General features: G+C 47.0%; 1 protein-coding gene and 1 long non-coding RNA gene across 10 annotated transcripts in view; one reads left to right on the top strand and one right to left on the bottom strand.

Annotated features, from left to right (window-relative positions):
- The window catches only part of LOC134909537 (uncharacterized), a 72,086-nt gene extending 67,937 nt beyond the window's left edge, over window positions 1–4,149 (top strand). The window contains exons 2-3 of the long non-coding RNA XR_010175959.1: window positions 1,279–1,334; window positions 4,070–4,149. This is a non-coding gene — a long non-coding RNA (uncharacterized LOC134909537). The remainder of the gene's footprint in view (window positions 1–1,278; window positions 1,335–4,069) is intronic.
- TNK2 (tyrosine kinase non receptor 2) overlaps window positions 1–19,753 on the bottom strand; it is a 544,303-nt gene that overhangs the window by 174,803 nt on the left and 349,747 nt on the right. For 7 of the 9 annotated variants that reach the window (XM_063916516.1, XM_063916520.1, XM_063916518.1 and 4 more), the window contains exon 1: window positions 3,017–4,077. The exons of the other annotated variants lie outside the window; for them this stretch is intronic. In XM_063916516.1, the coding sequence (XP_063772586.1) occupies window positions 3,017–3,079 (63 nt within the window). In that variant the 5' untranslated portion in view covers window positions 3,080–4,077. Of the gene's footprint in view, window positions 1–3,016; window positions 4,078–19,753 lie in introns of those variants that run through there. 9 annotated transcript variants of the gene reach the window in all.

The raw sequence follows: 19,753 nt of genomic DNA, 5'->3' as shown, positions 1-19,753 counted from the left end.
AGCACCAGCATTTTGACAGCATCAATCCACGGAAGCCCAGAGATGCGGCCTGACAAAGATTGGCATTATGCTTTAAATTCCGTAGCAAATCACGGGTATTCAGCTAGTAAATAAATAAAACTCATGTGTATTGTGCAAAACCAACAGTTTCTGTTGTTTCCTATATAATCAAAATAAAAAATATATCCTTGGTGCAGCAGTGACAATCTCCGGATCCGATCCGATACGCACAGGACCGCGCATCGGAACGGAATCAGAAGTACATGGCATACGATTTGACACTTTTCATATGATTTTATCGATGAGTCAAAATAGTGTAGAAAAGGGCCAAATTATCGTAGTGGATGGGGGCCGATAGTGGCCCTCATTCCGAGTTGTTCGCTCGCAAGCTGCTTTTAGCAGCATTGCACACGCTAAGCCGCCGCCTACTGGGAGTGAATCTTAGCTTAGCAAAATAGCGAACGAAAGATTCGCAATATTACGAAAAGACTTCTCTGTGCAGTTTCTGAGTAGCTCGAGACTTACTCTTCCAGTGCGATCAGTTCAGTGCTTGTCGTTCCTGGTTTGACGTCACAAACACACCCAGCGTTCGCCCAGACACTCCTCCGTTTCTCCAGCCACTCCCGCGTTTTTTCCAGAAACGGTAGCGTTTTTTCACACACACCCATAAAACGGCCAGTTTCCGCCCAGAAACACCCACTTCCTGTCAATCACATTACGATCACCAGAACGAAGAAAAAACCTCGTAATGCCGTGAGTAAAATACCTAACTGCATAGCAAATTTACTTGGCGCAGTCGCAGTGCGAACATTGCGCATGCGCAATTAGCGGAAAATCGCTGCGATGCGAAGAAAATTACCGAGCGAACAACTCGGAATGACCACCAGTGTTAGAACTGGACCAAGGAGCAATGGAAGAAGGTGTCCCGGTCTGACGAATCACGTTCTGTTAAACATTATGTGAATGTCCAGGTGCAAGTGTGTTGTTTACCTGTGGAAGATAGTGCAGGTATTTTTCCTGCTATTCCCCTTCCAAAATGGAGGCCCTATAATGTTATATCACTTGTGAAATGGATATAAAAATAAGAATGAACATATTCAGGTCAAGACAGTGGGGAAGAGAAAATATTTGCTAAGCATTCACAGACTAGGTTTCAAAATGTTATGCAACGGTTGATTATACTTTATAGTAAAATGAAAAAAAAATGTCTTTCCTAGAAGCCTGGAATCTGTGTGAGGACTGAGTAGGCGCTTTATGTGCTTTCATTTGTTTTGTTAGGAGACATAATGAGAATTTCTGGCACCATCCACATGACAGGAGGGGGCTGAGAGAAGGTACAGTAGTAGAATATTGTGTTAGTAACATTGTAGCAAAGCAAACACCTGCCTCACTGCAATATTTATTTTAGCAAATGATTTACCACCATTTTCGGGACATTAAAAAATTGACTTTGGGGGTAATTCAGATCAGATCGCTGGGCTGCGTTTTTTGCTACCCTGCGATCAGATAGTCGCCGCCTACAGGGGGAGGGTATATGGTGTGTGCAGGTGTGCGTTCGCTTTTGTAGCAGAGCTACACAAACATCAGTTTGTGAAGTCTCTGCGCAGCCCAGGACTTACTCAGCCGCTGCAATTGTTTCCTGCTGATCGGGGCCGGAGCTGACGTCAGACACCCTCCCTGAAAACACCTGTGCCTGCCTGCGTTTTTCCGGACACTCCTGTAAAACGGTCAGTTGCCACCCACAAACGGCCTCTTCCTGTCAATCACCTTGCGAACGCCCATATGTTCGGATTTTTCGCACCATTCCGCCGCTAGGCACCAATGCCCGATGATGTGCGATGCGCCGGTGCACTACGGCTCACACGCATACGCAGTTCAGATCTGAATTACCCCATTATACATTTGTGATAATTGCTAAAGTAATATTTATTACATATTTAGAGGTACCTACACTGTAGAATAGTGTTATTACTCTTGTATTCACAATCAGCTATTGTGTAAATATAGTAGCTGTGATCTTCAAGGAACCTCCAATATTTATTACAATGATGACAGCTCCTCTTATCTCTGTCTACAATATCTTAATATCTGACTTGATTTGGAGACATACAGGCATGTGCACACATCTCTGAGAAGCCACGTGGGTTTTCAGAACAAGATGGCGGTATAGCAGAAGTTTGCCCAGGCTGAGGGGAGCCATTGGATGAAGTCGGGGCATTCCAAGCAAAGTATAGAGTAGCGCCCCCCCCCCCCCCGCGCAGTTTTTAGCAACCGTGCAGAAATGATATACCCCTTAGTGTAGCAAAATTACTGCAGGCGTAAAGGAGTAACAAAGGCTACTTTAAAGGGGTGTTCCCCGCTGCCTAGAGGGGTGCAAGGATATTTTCCTTCCACAAACGTGGCACACAACTGGTGGTTTCGGGTCTTGTCATATACTTTTAATGAGACCCATTTTGCGGCTCCATTTTACAAATCACATTTTCACATCTACTCACTTTAAAACAAAGCTCAGCACACATAAACAGGACAGGTAATTATCATAGTCCCCTCAGTCTCACAGTTAATTAAGGTAATAGTGGATGCTAAACTATGCAGTATATTAAGAGAAATATTAAATTATTTTACTGAAAGAGGTGGTACGAAAGTATTAAGAGGGTAGTCTTTGGTGTGAGATAAAACTATTACAGTTCTAGGTTGCATAATGTCTCATGAGAGTAGCAAGTATGCATGCACAATGAAGTACTGACCATACAGACGTACTGTACCAGTGCAAAACAAAGGCATTTGACACTGCACAGAGAGTGCACTTTGTAAGTGTAACCTCCTCATTATTAGACTGCAACATCCTCATTGTACAATTATTGTTATATCAGAGAGGTTTCCATGCACTTGCTATTCTATGATGCCACATAAAAAATACTATCGCACTCAGAACACCACTGTAATAGGAAGTGAATACCATAGTCATCACATGCATCACAACATAATAGCAACATAAAAATGCTGTAATACTTACTTTATAGATACTAAAGTGTGACAGAAAAGGGAGGGAGCTCTTCCAAGCCTGAAAACGCTTCATATTTGTCAGGTTCACAGAGCCCACAGATGGAGAAACATAACAAAAGGCAAATTTTTAAAAGGTTTTATCCAAAATAAGGCGGGTGACAAGGAGTTCTACTAGTGGTGCAGAGAGCAGCTTCGATGTGACAGCAAGCCACTGACTGGCACTCCTCAATCTCCTCTTCTGCTTTTTGTGGCAGTAAGAACCTGGTCCCACAGGACAAATCATCTCAGCAGTGAGAAATATATAAGAGGATTGATGCTGGGCCATGCACAGAATAGGCCCTTCTCCTCGGCTACTCTGAGATGAGCGTCCAGGCAGATATTGTGAGTTCTTATGTGGACCTTTGCATACATTTTTATTCTCCAAAAATACAGGTTAAAAATCTCAACGTAAACCACAAATTTCAACCAAAGCTTGAACTGGTGTCCTGGGTTTTTTTTTTTCTGCTGCAAGCTATTTGGATTATAAATATTTTTATGTTAAAGAAATGTCATTCAGGTAATAAAGTGCAATTTATGTAAATAAAGAATTAGAATCGCAAAATCTGCAGCATTGGAAATGTTTATGACTTTCTGGAAAGTTTTCAAAATTTCCTGGGAATGTTTACGATTCAAAATGTTACAGCCAACAATACATTTAGGTATAAAACATACTTTACAAAGTGGGCAAAACTGTGCAGAGACATCCAGATTCCATAGTCAAAGCAAAAAAAAAAAATTCAATGATCTGTCATCAGCAGTCTGAAACATCATTAAAAAGTACAAAAATATGTGCGGAACTGATATGTCATCCTAGTCATCGATGGCAATGTTTTGTTAGCATTTTACACGCATCCTTTTTGATAAAACAGCAGAAAACACTGTTGCTCTTGCCATAGATTGTTTTGTATTCAGCTGGACGCTTGTTTTTATCTGACATCAAGAGCGAGCAGCTTTAATGACAACAGTGCTAAAAGTAAAAATGTGGCCTAGAAAACAAGAGTAACAACTTTGTATGAACTTCCAGCTCGCTGAGACATCTCTGGGGTCCAAGATATAACGGATCTCTCTGTCCAGAGAAGTGGCTGTACTAGACTGAAACCTGCAAGATGAATCCATTCCGAACTGACGAAACTCACAGAAGGAATCCGTTAGAGTAACATTACAATGCTGCAGGACTCTTCTTCAGTCTTTGGGCTTGCTGTGCTCATCATCGACTGTCTGCTCAGGACTGTACCTCTGACAGCACACTCAGAAGTAAGTTGTTCCGTGGGTGTAGCCTATGGTTCCAGCTCATTCCTAGAAGCACAATCTTCTTGGGCTGAAAGTCTGCCCTGCTAAAAACAGACACTCTATGGTGTTCACATGGCTAACTGCTTGAATCAGAGCCAAGGGGTCATATTTAACTGCAGGATGGAGAGTTAATTTCCTGTGAGAGCCTCCACTGGGATTTAAAACAGTCCCCCTCTCATCTGTCAACATCCCCTTAACTCTCTCACTGCCAGAAGAGGCTGCCACACACTGGCATCACTGAACGCGATTAATACATTCCTCGGAATTGACACTGAAAGTTAACAACGCAGGAAATTAAAGGATAACTGAGCAATATCTTTACACAAAGCTATCTGAAAGAAGATTTTTTTCAGCTGTAATTATAGTGGACAACGCCTGGTCCATTGTACTAACTATAAAAAGAGTCAGGCAATCAGTTAAGTGAAATATTAACAAACTGAAGAAAGTGCACTGGGAGAAGTCAGTGACAGGTATCTCTTGTTGGTGTCAGTCCAACATCTAATCCTTGAAAATTAGAAGTGTACTATATCACAATTGGTGGCACAATTTTCAGACATCCACTGCAGCAGGTATGTCAGCTCAGTTTCTTAGGTGAACAAACTGTCCTGAACAATGAAAAAGCATACATGACTAGAGAGAAAACATACGAAATAATGAAATAAATAAGTGAGAACTGAGAACATAAATGACCTTCTGTTTGAACATATTAACAACAAATAAATAATGGGAAGACTGACAATGGTCCTGAGTAACAGTTAAGAACAAATAAAGAAAGTAGCAAACAAGGAGCAATTTGTTCCTGGATCAAACCATGTTGCAATGCAAGGGGTGAAAATGTATTTATTTATTTTTTGCATGCAGGAAAAATATTGACTGCTTTTGTATGTACAGGTTTAGTATCCCATATCCAAAATGCTTTGGTCCAGAAGTATTTTGGATATTGTATTTTTCCGTATTTTGGAAAAATTGCATAACATAATGATATATCATGGCGATGGGACCCAAGTCTAAGCACAGAATGCATTTATGATTCACATACACCTTATACACACAGCCTGAAGGTAATTTTAGCCAATATGTTTAATAACTTTGGCCCTCATTCCGAGTTGTTCGCTCGGTATTTTTCATCGCATCGCAGTGAAAATCCGCTTAGTACGCATGCGCAATGTTCGCACTGCGACTGCGCCAAGTAACTTTACTATGAAGAAAGTAATTTTACTCACGGCTTTTTCTTCGCTCCGGCGATCGTAATGTGATTGACAGGAAATGGGTGTTACTGGGCGGAAACACGGCGTTTCAGGGGCGTGTGGCTGAAAACGCTACCGTTTCCGGAAAAAACGCAGGAGTGGCCGGGGAAACGGTGGGAGTGCCTGGGCGAACGCTGGGTGTGTTTGTGACGTCAACCAGGAACGACAAGCACTGAACTGATCGCACAGGCAGAGTAAGTCTGGAGCTACTCTGAAACTGCTAAGTAGTTAGTAATCGCAATATTGCGAATACATCGGTCGCAATTTTAAGAAGCTAAGATTCACTCCCAGTAGGCGGCGGCTTAGCGTGTGTAACTCTGCTAAATTCGCCTTGCGACCGATCAACTCGGAATGAGGGCCTTTGTGCATTACACAAAGTTTGTGTACATTCACACAATTCATTTATGCTTCATATACACCCTATACACACAGCCTGAAGGTCATTTCATACAATATTTTGAATAATTTTGTGTATTAAACAAAGTTTGTGTACATTGAGCCATCAGAAAACAAAGGTTTCACTATCTCACTCTCACTCAGAAAATTCCGTATTTCGGAATATTTGGATATGGGATACTCAACCTGTATCAAACAAATGCAGTGCAGCTATGTTTTACACTGAAGTTTAGAATTAACAGTAGTAATCTGCCCCACCCTTAGTGCAATATGGTTTTGCCAAGGAGCAAATTGCTCCTTTTTTTATTAGCTCCAAACTCTGAAACAGACCTACTGTGAATAAATAATAATAAATTGCTGAGGAAAATGATTTTCTTCCTGTTGTGACATCCGCTCATTTTCCTGCAGCTGTACCTGTTATTATGGGTTGCACGTACATAATATTTTTCTGAGGATGATGGATGATTTGGGGAGCACAAAAATGTTCTGGATTATGCACAGATTTGCAAAAAGGAAACTGAATATCGTAGGATGTGGCATAACAATGGTTTCCAGTAGATGGTAGGAAATTGTGCATGTTAGAAGGCTATCTCAGTGTAGCAGGACTCCAGATTTGATCATCAGCTGCACAAAATGGACATAGTTTAGTGCACTTAAGAGTTGGAGGTTATCATGGGATGTTTCCAAGTTATTGTAGTTGTTTTGTTTTTTTTAAAGAAAAAAAAAACAAATATGCACAGTACATAAAGTGGAGACACTAAAAAGAAATGCAGACAGATGTCCCCTTACTTCCCATACACTGTACCCTAGACCCTCACCCTAATACCCTGACCCTTAATCCCAAAGCCGACAACAGAATTTTTTGTTGTTTCTGTTACTTGCTTTTTACTTAATTTGTGGGTGGCTGGTGCGCACAGTTTAAAAAGAACTATTAGGCGCTGTGGCCCCATATTTTGTGGTATATTCCCGGGGCCCTTCTGATCCTTAGGGCCCAGTACGGGTGTCCCCATAGACCTTCCCTCCTGTCGTCAGGCCTGCTTAATTCAAACCCCTAACACTAAAACCCTGACACAAATACCCTAACCCTCACCCTTAATCCTAACCCCTTAAACTAACACCGTCATCCCTAATTCTAGTATCACTAATACCCCAACCATCACCCTTAATCCTAACCCTAATCCTACTCTAACCCCTATCCCTAATAACCTAACCCTAAAAGGGCAGACTAGATGGGCCAAATGGCTCTTATCTGCCGTCAAATTCTATGTTTCTATGCTACTTTCAGAGTCGGCCTTAGCTATAGGCAGGCTAGGCATTTGCCTAGGGCATCCAAGCATGTCTAGGGGCATCCAAGCATGTCCCTGCAGTATCTCATGCTGGGAGGGACAGTCCGCAAACTAACTGTTACTTTCCAAATGTATTCAATCAGTACTTGTATACACTGCTGTTTACATTTGTAAAAAAAAAATGCACACTGTGCCTTAAACTTCCTCTGACATGCTTGAATGCCCCTGACTTGTGAGACCTCAGACAGACAGCAGAAGCCAAGTAAATGCAATTCCTGGACCTGTGACATTATCACTGACTATATAAGGTTATTACTGGATGGCTTCTATAACACATGTGTATTTTGGAAGACTGCTTCACAGAAACCAGACATCACCTATACTGCTTGCGCACATAGGGGAAGGGGACCCTGTTATCCTGTGTCCCTTATCCCTGTGCAATTCCCAGGAGTCTGCAGGGACATAACATGGGCAGTGTTCTCCCCACACTTTATTTCCTAGTCAGTCCATGCCGTAAAATTCCCCTGCCACCAAGCACTGTAACGTGGTCAGTAAGTTGCGTTGTGCTTTTCTATATGAAACATCAGTGCAGCACGACTTTCGGACACATCAGACTGGAGGGCAGAGCATATCACTCCCACAGTATAAAGTAAAGGGCATGCAGTAACAGACACCACCAAACACACTGAATAGTGAAGAGAATGGACAGTTTCTACATGTTTGATACTGGTCTTTTTGTATAACCAGCAAGTGTGGCAGTATCTGTGGCAGTATATGTGTATTATGGGCATTACTAATGTGGGGCATATGTGTAAGGTTCCTTTACTGTGTGGAATTATATGTATTATGGTCATTACTGTGTGGCATTGTGCAGAGTTGAACTGGCCCACAGGGTAACCCCCCGGTGGGCCCCACTACCTGAGTGTTGCAGTTACAGATGCAGAACTAGCGGCGGAGCTAGGGGGCACCAGACAATATTTTGCCTAGGGCATCAAATTGGCTAAGGCCGGCTCTGGCTACTTTTATAGAACAATGAGAGGTTAGTACAAATGTGTTAGTATACACTGCTTAGAGTTCACCTGTTCAGTATTACATGAGGAAAAAAAATCACAATAATTCTGCAAAGCATCTGTGCAGATAGGCTGAAACTGCTATTTGTTATGTGAAGCTATCTTGGCATTGTGCTCTAAAATAGGGGCAGCGGAGCTGTGTAGCCTCAGGTTTTTAACAGATGCTCCCCAGTATTTAGGAACAAAAAAAATCACTTGTCAGTGATGAGCCGATCCATCATCTGTATATATTCAAAGAAAGTGATTCAGTGCATGTGCACAAAATATGTTACATGGGCAATGGTTGCACTTATTTAACATTCAAGTATAATACATAAATAAAACGAAGGAGCTCACAGGTGTGGAGTTTCATGGAGAAATAAATTTCTGTATGCACAAAAAGTATTTACAACTAAAGTCAACATTACATTTTTTCAAAGTGTTTGCCAGAGGAGTCTATGCAAAGTTGCATGTGTTCAAACCACTTGGTGAAGCAGCTAGACCAGTCCAAAGCAGGTATGTCTTCTACATGCTGGTTGAAGGTCTCCACTGTAGCTTCCTGAGACTCAAAACAAATCCCATGCATCTTGCTCTTGATTTGTGGAAACACGAAGAAGTTGCAGGGGGAAAGGTCTGGACCCTACGGTGGATGACCAAGCTCCTGGATGCATTCATAGGTTAGAAAATCCACCACTTTGCTGAACTTGTGGGCAGGTACGTTGTCATGATGGAGAAGAGCACCACGAGCGCAAGTTTGTGGATGCCGACTGGAAATGGCTTGCAGCACTTGCGGCAGGCATTGGTTGGTGTACCAGTCCCCAGTGATGGTGCACTGCTGCACGAGTGGTACGGTAGCTAAGTGACCAGTCTTGGCCACAAAAACAGCCACCATCTGCATGGCTACGCTGTGTTCACGTCGGAACTTCTGTGGAGGCGCACCTCCAACTGAGGTCCAAAGGGCTGACTGCTGTTTGGTTTTAGGAACGAAATTGTAGATCCAGGATTCATGGCCACTGATGATCTCCCAGAGTTTGAGCAACCGCTATCACACCTGGCAAGCATGTTACAGTACCAAGTCACCAGAGCCTCCTTGTGCTCTCGAGTCAGCTGATTGGGCACCCAGCGTGCAGAGACCTTGGTCATTCCAAGCTTTTTGCGGAGTATTAAACGGATGGATCCCAATGAGATGCCTATTTCCCTTTATAACTGGAGCACGGTCACCCTGGACTCCACCTCAACTATGGCCAGCATAGCAGCAATGTTGTCCTATGTAATTGCGGATACAGGTCGGCTGCAGCGCTCCTTGTTTCCCAGGGACCATCTCCTACGCTGAAATTCTGCAAACCAATCAATCACAGTGGTTCGGGAAGGTACTTCTTCATCAAAAGCATCTTGCAGTCAGTCAAAACTCTCCTGCTATCGCAGACCACTATTGTATTCGTAGAAGATCATAGCTTTCCAGTGGACTCTGCTGAGCTCCATAATGAGTTTGTGAAGGAAGTAAATATGCTGATTCCTTCTGTGTGCAGTGCTGCCTATATACAGTATGCAGTGCTATTGTAACTTGATCCGGATTATTTTTTTTTTTTTAAGTGAAACATTGAGAGAAAAAGTATTAACTAGGCTTAAAATTTATGTAGTCGATATATGCCTGGGAGTGCCGCCACATCCATTTGCATATGCTATTCCCCATTGGAAGGCATCAGGAGGTTGGACTTTTTTAGTGAGTTCCGAGTGTATCCTGACTGTATACATACACTGTATATATTCACAGTGTATATATACACTGCTCAAAAAAATAAAGGGAACACTAAAATAACACATCCTCGCTCTGAATGAATGAAATATTCTTATTAAATACTTTGTTCTTTACATAGTTGAATGTGCTGACAACAAAATTACACAAAAATTATCAATGGAAAATAAGATTTTACTCACCGGTAAATCTATTTCTCGTAGTCCGTAGTGGATGCTGGGGACTCCGTAAGGACCATGGGGAATAGACGGGCTCCGCAGGAGACTGGGCACTCTAAGAAAGATTTAGTACTACTGGTGTGCACTGGCTCCTCCCTCTATGCCCCTCCTCCAGACCTCAGTTAAGGAAACTGTGCCCGGAAGAGCTGACATTACAAGGAAAGGATTTTGGAATCCAGGGTAAGACTCATACCAGCCACACCAATCACACCGTATAACTTGTGATAAACTTACCCAGTCAACAGTATGAACAACAGAGCATCAAACAATGGATGCCAACAAAACATAACCCTTTATGAAGCAATAACTATATACACGTATTGCAGAAAGTCCGCACTTGGGAAGGGCGCCCAGCATCCACTACGGACTACGAGAAATAGATTTACCGGTGAGTAAAATCTTATTTTCTCTAACGTCCTAGTGGATGGTGGGGACTCCGTAAGGACCATGGGGATTATACCAAAGCTCCCAAACTGGCGGGAGAGTGCGGATGACTCTGCAGCACCGAATGGGCAAACACAAGGTCCTCCTCAGCCAGGGTATCAAACTTGTAGAACTTAGCAAATGTGTTTGAACCCGACCAAGTAGCTGCTCGGCAAAGCTGTAATGCCGAGACCCCTCGGGCAGCCGCCCAAGAAGAGCCCACTTTCCTTGCGGAATGGGCTTTCACTGATTTTAAATGCGGCAATCCAGCCGCAGAATGAGCCTGCTGAATCGTGTTACAGATCCAGCGAGCAATGGTTTGCTTTGAAGCAGGAGCACCCAGCTTGTTGGATGCATACAGGATAAACAGCGAGTCAGTTTTCCTGACTCCAGCCGTCCTGGCTACATAGATCTTCAAAGCCCTGACTACATCAAGCAACTTGGAATCCTCCAAGTCATGAGTAGCTGCAGGCACCACAATAGGTTGGTTCAAATGAAAAGATGACACCACCTTCGGCAGAAATTGCGGACGAGTCCGTAATTCTGCCCTGTCCATATGGAAAACCAGATAGGGGCTTTTACATGACAAAGCCGCCAATTCTGACACACGCCTAGCCGAAGCTAAGGCCAATAGCATGACCACCTTCCACGTGAGATACTTTAGCTCCACGGTCTTAAGTGGCTCAAACCAGTGGGATTTCAGGAAACCCAACACCACGTTGAGATCCCAAGGTGCCACTGGTGGCACAAAAGGGGGCTGAATATGAAGCACTCCCTTAACAAACGTCTGAACTTCAGGAAGAGAAGCCAGTTCCTTTTGAAAGAAAATGGATAGGGCCGAAATCTGGACCTTTATGGACCCCAACTTCAAGTCCATAGTCACTCCCGACTGTAGGAAGTGCAGGAACCGGCCCAGCTGGAATTCCTCTGTAGGGGCCTTCCTGGCCTCACACCAGGCAACATATTTTCGCCATATACGGTGATAGTGTTTTACTGTCACGTCCTTCCTAGCCTTTATCAGCGTAGGAATAACTTCATCCGGAATGCCTTTTTCCGCTAGGATCCTGCGTTCAACCGCCATGCCGTCAAACGCAGCCGCAGTAAGTCTTGGAACAGACAGGGCCCCTGTTGCAACAGGTCCTGTCTGAGAGGTAGAGGCCATGGGTCCTCTGTGAGCCTTTCTTGCAGTTCCGGGTACCAAGTCCTTCTTGGCCAATCCGGAACGAGTATTGTTCTCACTCCTCTTTTTCTTACGATTCTCAGCACCTTGGGTATGAGATGAAGAGGAGGAAACACATAGACCGACTGGAACACCCACGGTGTTACAAGTGCGTCCACATCTATCGCCTGAGGGTCTCTTGACCTGGCGCAATACCTTTGTAGCTTTTTGTTGAGACGGGATGCCATCATGTCCACCTGTGGCAGTTCCCATCGATTTGTAATCTGAGTGAAGACTTCGTGATGAAGTCCTCACTCTCCCGGGTGGAGGTCGTGCCTGCTGAGGAAGTCTGCTTCCCAGTTGTCCACTCCCAGAATGAACACTGCTGACAGTGCTTGCACGTGATTCTCCGCCCAACGAAGAATACTGGTGGCTTCCGCCATCGCCACTCTGCTTCTTGTGCCGCCCTGGCGGTTTACATGAGCCACTGCGGTGATGTTGTCTGACTGAATCAGCACCGGTTGGTTGCGAAGCAGAGGCTCCGATTGACTTAGGGCGTTGTATATGGCCCTTAGTTCCAGGATATTTATGTGCAGACAAGCCTCCTGACTTGACCACAACCCTTGGAAGTTTCTTCCCTGAGTGACTGCCCCCCATCCTCGGAGGCTCGCATCCGTGGTCACCAGGACCCAGTCCTGTATGCCGAACCTGCAGCCCTCGAGAAGGTGAGCACTCTGCAGCCACCACAGAAGAGACACCCTGCCCTCGGGGACAGGGTGATCAGCCGATGCATCTGAAGATGCGATCCGGACCACTTGTCCAACAGATCCCACTGAAAGATCCTCGCATGGAACCTGCCGAAGGGAATGGCTTCGTACGATGCCACCATCTTTCCCAGGACTCGCGTGCAGTGATGCACCGACACCTGTTTCGGTTTTAAGAGGTCTCTGACTAGAGTCACGAGCTCCTGAGCCTTCTCCGCCGGGAGAAACACCTTCTTCTGGTCTGTGTCCAGAATCATGCCCAGAAAGGGCAGACGCGTCGTAGGAATCAGCTGCGACTTTGGGATATTCAGAATCCAGCCATGCTGCTGCAACACTTCCTGAGAGTGTGCTACGCTGATCAGCAACTGCTCTCTGGACCTCGCCTTTATGAGGACATCGTCCAAGTATGGGATAACTGTGACTTCTTGCTTTCTCAGGATCACCATCATTTCTGCCATTACCTTGGTAAATATTCTCGGTGCCGTGGAGAGCCCAAACGGCAACGTCTGGAATTGGTAATGACAGTCCTGTACCACAAATCTGAGGTACTCCTGATGAGGTGGATAAATGGGGACATGCAAGTAAGCATCCTTGATGTCCAGAGACACCATAAAATCCCCCTCTTCCAGGCTTGCAATGACCGCTCTGAGCGATTCCATTTTGAACTTGAATCTTTTCAGATAAATGTTCAGGGACTTTAAATTCAATATGGGTCTGACCCAACCGTCCGGTTTTGGTACCACAAACATTGTGGAATAGTATCCCCTTCCCTGTTGAAGGAGGGGAACCTTTACCACCACCTGCTGGAGATATAACTTGTAAATTGCCGCTAACACTACTTCCGTTTCCATGGGGGAAGCTGGCAGGGCCGATTTGAGGTAACGGTGAGGGGGCATCACTTCGAATTCCAGCTTGTATCCCTGAGACACAATCTGTATAGCCCAGGGATCCACCTGTGAGCAAACCCACTGGTGGCTGAAATTTCGGAGACGCGCCCCCACCGATCCTGGCTCCACCTGTGGAGCCCCAGCGTCATGCGGTGGATTTAATGGAAGCCGGGGAGGACTTCTGTTCCTGGGAACTAGCTGAATGGTGCAGCGTCTTTCCTCTACCCCTGCCTCTGGCAAGAAAGGATGCACCTCTGACTTTCTTGCTTCTTTGTGATCGAAAGGACTGCATTTGGTAATACGGTGCTTTCTTAGGCTGTGAGGGAATATATGGCAAAAAATGTGACTTCCCAGCCGTAGCTGTGGAAACTAGGTCCGAGAGACCGTCCCCAAACAATTCCTCACCCTTGTAAGGTAAAACCTCCATGTGCTTTTTGGAGTCGGCATCACCTGTCCATTGCCGAGTCCACAGGACCCTTCTGGCAGAAATTGACATTGCATTTATTCTAGAGCCCAGTAGGCAAATGTCCCTCTGGGCATCCCTCATATATAGGACAGCGTCTTTTATATGCCCCAGGGTCAGTAAAATGGTATCCATGTCTAAGGTATCCAGTTCCTCAGACAGATTATCTGTCCATGCTGCTACAGCACTACACATCCAGGCCGACGCAATCGCCGGCCTCAGTAGAGTACCTGAATGTGTATAAACAAACTTCAGGATACTTTCCTGCTTCCTATCGGCAGGATCCTTTAGGGAGGCCGTATCCTGTGACGGCAGGGCCACCTTCTTAGATAAGCGTGTCAGAGCTTTATCTACCCTAGGGGAAGATTCCCAGCGCATCCTGTCCGTTGGCGGAAAAGGGTACGCCATAAGTAACCTTTTGGAAATCAGCACTTTCCTATCGGGGGAATCCCACGCTTTTTCACATAACTCATTTAACTCATGTGAAGGGGGAAAAGTCACCTCTTGCTTTTTCTCCCCATACATATAAACCCTCTTGTCAGGGACAGGGTTTACCTCTGATATGTGCAATACATCCTTCATTGCTATAATCATGTAGCGGATGGCTTTAGCCATTTTAGGCTGCAATTTTGCATCATCGTAATCGACACTGGAGTCAGAATCCGTGTCGATATCTGTGTCAACAATTTTGGATAGTGGGCGCTTCTGAAACCCTGACGGCCTCTGCGCTGTAGGATCAGGCATGGGCTGAGACCCCGACTGTCCCAAGGCATCAGCTTTATCTAACCTTTTATGCAAGGAGTTTACATTATCATTTAACACCTTCCACATATCCATCCAATCAGGTGTCGGCGCCGTCGGCGGAGACACGTCATTCATCTGCACCTGCTCCACATAGCCCTCCTCGTCAAACATGTCGACACACGCGTACCGACACACCACACACACAGGGGATGCTCTATATGAGGACAGGACCCCCACAAGGCCTTTTGGAGAGACAGAGAGAGAGTATGCCAGCACACACCCCAGCGCTATATGACCCAGGAATCACACAGTAACTTAGTGTTTACCCAGTAGCTGCTATATATATGATTAATGCGCTAAATTTATGTGCCCCCCCTCTCTTTTTACCCTCTTTCTACCGTGAGTCTGCAGGGGAGAGCCTGGGGAGCTTCCTCTCAGCGGAGCTGTGGAGAGAAAATGGCGCTGGTGAGTGCTGAGGAAGAAGGCCCCGCCCCCTCAGCGGCGGGCTTCTGTCCCGCGATTTTGTGTAAAATTAATGGCGGGGGCTCATGCATAATAAGGTGCCCAGCTGTTGTTAGGGTCTCCTGCCCTGTGCTGCCACGTCGTCATGGCAACCGGGAGACAAGTGCTAGCGGAGTAACCTGAGCGCAGCTGATACTCCGGTTCGGGTCTTTTGCTATGCAGTGGTTACAGGCAGGGGATCCGGTGCTGGTTTTTGTGCTCACAGTCTGTGAGGTCTGAGGGGGGCGTGGACAGCACCTGCTTTATAAGGCCTCTTCTCAGGTTAAGCAGATGCTGCTGAATCTTTGTTGGTTAGTCAGTTCCTGAAAGTTAGCCAGTACTGTGTAGCTTTGTATTTGTTGTTGCTTACTGCAAATAGGCCTGGGGATTTGGTACTACACTCTGCCAATCCAGACCTAGCAGTAAGACTGGAGTCAGTCATTTAGCCTGCTGAGGTTCTTTTGCTATTCTGTGAACCCAGCAGGTTTGTGGCTGTACTTTCAGACCTGCCTGCATAATCCTCTCTCACTGTGCAGGGCGTCCATGTGTCAGTTTAGTGGCAGTAAGCTGAACCTGGGCCCTGCAAGTGAGAATTAGGATTGTGGAGACTCTCCTTGTGTCTATTATTCCATCTCTGACCAAGGAGTTTACTGCCACACCCGTTGGTAACCCTTTAGGGTTTTGCTGTTGCCCTTAGCAACAGCATTTCGGGTTCTCTACGTATTAAAACACAACATCTTGCTTTTTCCATCTGAGCATTTCTAATACTAGGGAGACACCCAGTTTCTTAGCCTCTGGGCTTCTCTGTTCACTCTGTGTTGGTTTTGTTACCCTATCACCTTCTGTGTACGTTATGTCATATTTCCCAGTCTGTCTGTGAGTTCATTTGTTTTGCATCCCTCTCTGTTCAGACACCAGTACATTCCTGCAGGCACTGGTGTGCATAACAGTTCAAACACCAGTACATTCCTGCAGGCACTGGTGTGCATAACAGCTGTATATATGCTGCTTTTTTGCCAGGAGGTAATCAATTGCTGCCCAGGGCGCCCCCCCCCCTGCGCCCTGAACCCTACAGTGACCGGAGTATGTGGGTTAGTGTGGGCGCAATGGCGCACAGCTGCAGTGCTTTGCGCTACCTCATATGAAGACAGGAGTCTTCTGCCGCCGATTTTGACCTCTTCTTGCTTCAACCCGCCGGCTTCTGTCTTCTGGCTCTGCGGGGGGACGGCGGCGCGGCTCCGGGAACCGACGACCAAGGTTAGGTTCCTGTGTTCGATCCCTCTGGAGCTAATGGTGTCCAGTAGCCTAAGAAGCGCAACCTAGCCGCAGTTAGTAGGTTTGCTTCTCTCCCCTCAGTCCCACGTAGCAGAGAGTCTGTTGCCAGCAGAAGCTCCCTGAAAATAAAAAACCTAACTAAAATACTTTCTTATTAGCAAGCTCAGGAGAGCTCACTAAAATGCACCCAGCTCTGTCCGGGCACAGATTCTAACTGAGATCTGGAGGAGGGGCATAGAGGGAGGAGCCAGTGCACACCAGTAGTACTAAATCTTTCTTAGAGTGCCCAGTCTCCTGCGGAGCCCGTCTATTCCCCATGGTCCTTAAGGAGTCCCCAGCATCCACTGGGACGTTAGAGAAATCAAAATTATTAACCCATGGAGGTCTGGATTTGGAGTCACACTCAAAATTAAAGTGGAAAAACACACTACAGGCTGATCCAACTTTGATGTAATGTCCTTAAAACAAGTCAAAATGAGGCTCAGTAGTGTGTGTGGCCTCCACGTGCCTGTATGACCTCCCTACAACGCATGGGCATGCTCCTGATGAGGTGGCGGATGGTCTCCTGAGGGATCTCCTCCCAGACCTGGACTAAAGCATCCGCCAACTCCTGGACAGTCTGTGGTGCAACGTGGCGTTGGTGGATGGAGCGAGACATGATGTCCCAGATGTGCTCAATTGGATTCAGCTCTGGGGAGCGGGCGGGCCAGTCCATAGCATCAATGCCTTAGTCTTGCAGGAACTGCTGACACACTCCAGCCACATGAGGTCTAGCATTGTCTTGCATTAGGAGGAACCCAGGGCCAACCGCACCAGCATATGGTCTCACAAGGGGTCTGAGGATCTCATCTCGGTACCTAATGGCAGTCAGGTTACCTCTGGCGAGCACATGGAGGGCTGTGCGGCCCCCCAAAGAAATGCCACCCCACACCATTACTGACCCACTGCCAAACCGGTCATGCTGGAGGATGTTGCAGGCAGCAGAACGTTCTCCTTGGCATCTCCAGTGTCACGGCGCCGCGGTCTTCATACTTACCTCTCCGGGCACGCTGGGTCTCCGTGCGGCCGTCCTCGCTGGCGGGTCCCCGGCGTCCGTCGCTCCGTCTAGCAGGCCTCCACGTCCGACGTCCTCGGGAGCTGCGGGTGACGTCATCGGCCCGTCCTCCAATCAGGCCCTGGCGGGAAGTTTAAATTCAGACGCCGGGCAGTGCTCCGGCGCCTGAGTATCATTGTTCAACTGTACCTGTGATCTCCAGTGCTCCGTGCCTCCAGCACATCCGTGCCTCCAAGCACTTCCGTGCCTCCAAGCACTTCCGTGCCTCCAGCACCTCCGTGTCTACAAGCACCTCCGTGCCTCCAAGCACCTCCGTGCCTCCAAGCACTTCCGTGCCTCCAAGCACCTCCGTGCCTCCAAGCACCTCCGTGCCTCCAAGCACTTCCGTGCCTCCAGCACATCCGTGCCTCCAAGCACCTCCGTGCTTCCAGCACCTCCGTGCCTCCAAGCACCTCCGTGCCCCCAGCACCTCCGTGCCTCCAAGCACTTCCGTGCCTCCAGCACCTCCGTGCCTCCAAGCACCTCCGTGCCTCCAAGCACCTCCGTGCCTCCAGCACCTTCGTACCTCCGTGCCTCCCAGCACCTTCGTGATTTACCAGCACCTGTCAAGTTCTCTCTTTCAGGAGACCTTCAGCGTCCGCACGTGCCTCCTGTCCGCCGATCAGATCCTGCATGAGGAAGACTTACATCCGGCCATCTCTGCTGCGGCCCAGTTGCGGTTCCACTTCACGGTCATCGGAAGAAACCCCGAGCCCACAACCTCCTCAAACCAGGTCAGTGATAGTATACTCAGGCCCCATGGACCCGGGGAATCGGAACACGGACTCAAGTGCCATCCAGGACCTGGCTTCCCGTGTACAAAGTCAGGAAGCGGCACAAGGTCAGGTGATGCAGTACCTCCAGGAGTTGTCCGGACGTCTGGATCAGATTCAGGCGTCTCTAGCCTCAGTAATTCCGGCACCAGTTCTGGTAGCTGCACCACTTGCCACCTCCAGCAATGTCCAACCATCGGCCGGTGCCACTCCGCGCCTTTAGCTGCGTACGCCATCCCGTTACAATGGGAATCCTAAGAATTGTCGTGGTTTCAATGCGAGGTGCATTTCGAGCTACTAGCTCACTACTTTCCTACAGACCGGTCCAAGGTAGAATATATTATTTCTCTGCTGGAAGGATCTGCCTTGGACTGGGTGTCTCCATTATGGGAACGTTCTGATTCACTGGTTTCCAATTACTCCGAATTCATCACGTCTTCTCGACGAATTTTTGACGAGCCCGGCAGGATGACCTCGGCCTCTTCTGACTTACTCCGCATCCGTCAAGGCTCCCGATTCGTGGGTCAGTATGTGGTTCATTTCCAAACCATTGCCTCTGAACTTCGTTGGAATAATGAGGCTCTGAGAGCTGCTTTCTGGAACGGTCTATCTGATCGCCTGAAGGACGAGTTGGTCACTTGAGAGCTTCCGGGTTCTTTAGAGGAATTGATCTCCCTCTGTGTCAAGGTAGATCTCCGGATGCAGGAACGTGGAGGAGAACGTAGTCGATCGGATCGTTCTAGGTTCCGGCTTCCTCCTGCAAGGCAAGCGGTGGGTCCAAGTCCAGACGAACCCATGCAGATTAACCGATCCCGATTGTCCCCGGAGGAGCGGCAACGTCGTCATGAGAGTAAGCTCTGCCTGTACTGCGGAGCTGCGGGTCACTTCATCAAGTCCAGCAAATCCCGTCCGGGAAACGAGAAGGCCTAGCTTATTCCGGAGGAGTCAAGTTGGGGGTTACGACCAAATCTTCTCCCACTTCGGACTGTTTGCTTCCTGTAACGTTAATCACCAAGGCCACGTCCAAGTCTTTTGAAGCCCTGTTGGACTCTGGAGCTGCAGGGAATTTCGTTTCTTCCCTCTGTGTTCAAAGCCTGAATTTGGAAGTATGGTCCATCGAACGGCCTATTTCCTTGACAGCCATCAATGGTACTAGGATATCCAAGGGTATCATAACAGAACGCACGGTTCCAGTTAAACTACAGGTCGGGGCTCTACATCAAGAATACTTGGAGTTCCTGGTGATCCCGGAAATGCATCACGATCTGGTTCTCGGAATACCTTGGCTCAAAAGTCACAATCCCCATATCGATTGGAAGACCGCACGGATTCGGTCTTGGGGTTCTTTTTGTCACGTTAACTGTCTCACCCCTGTTTGTCCGCT

This window comes from Pseudophryne corroboree, chromosome 4, assembly GCF_028390025.1.
Source record: "Pseudophryne corroboree isolate aPseCor3 chromosome 4, aPseCor3.hap2, whole genome shotgun sequence".
Classification (NCBI taxonomy): domain Eukaryota; kingdom Metazoa; phylum Chordata; class Amphibia; order Anura; family Myobatrachidae; genus Pseudophryne; species Pseudophryne corroboree.
The sequence above is the reverse complement of the archived record's forward strand: the minus strand, read 5'-3'. Positions and strand labels throughout refer to the sequence as shown.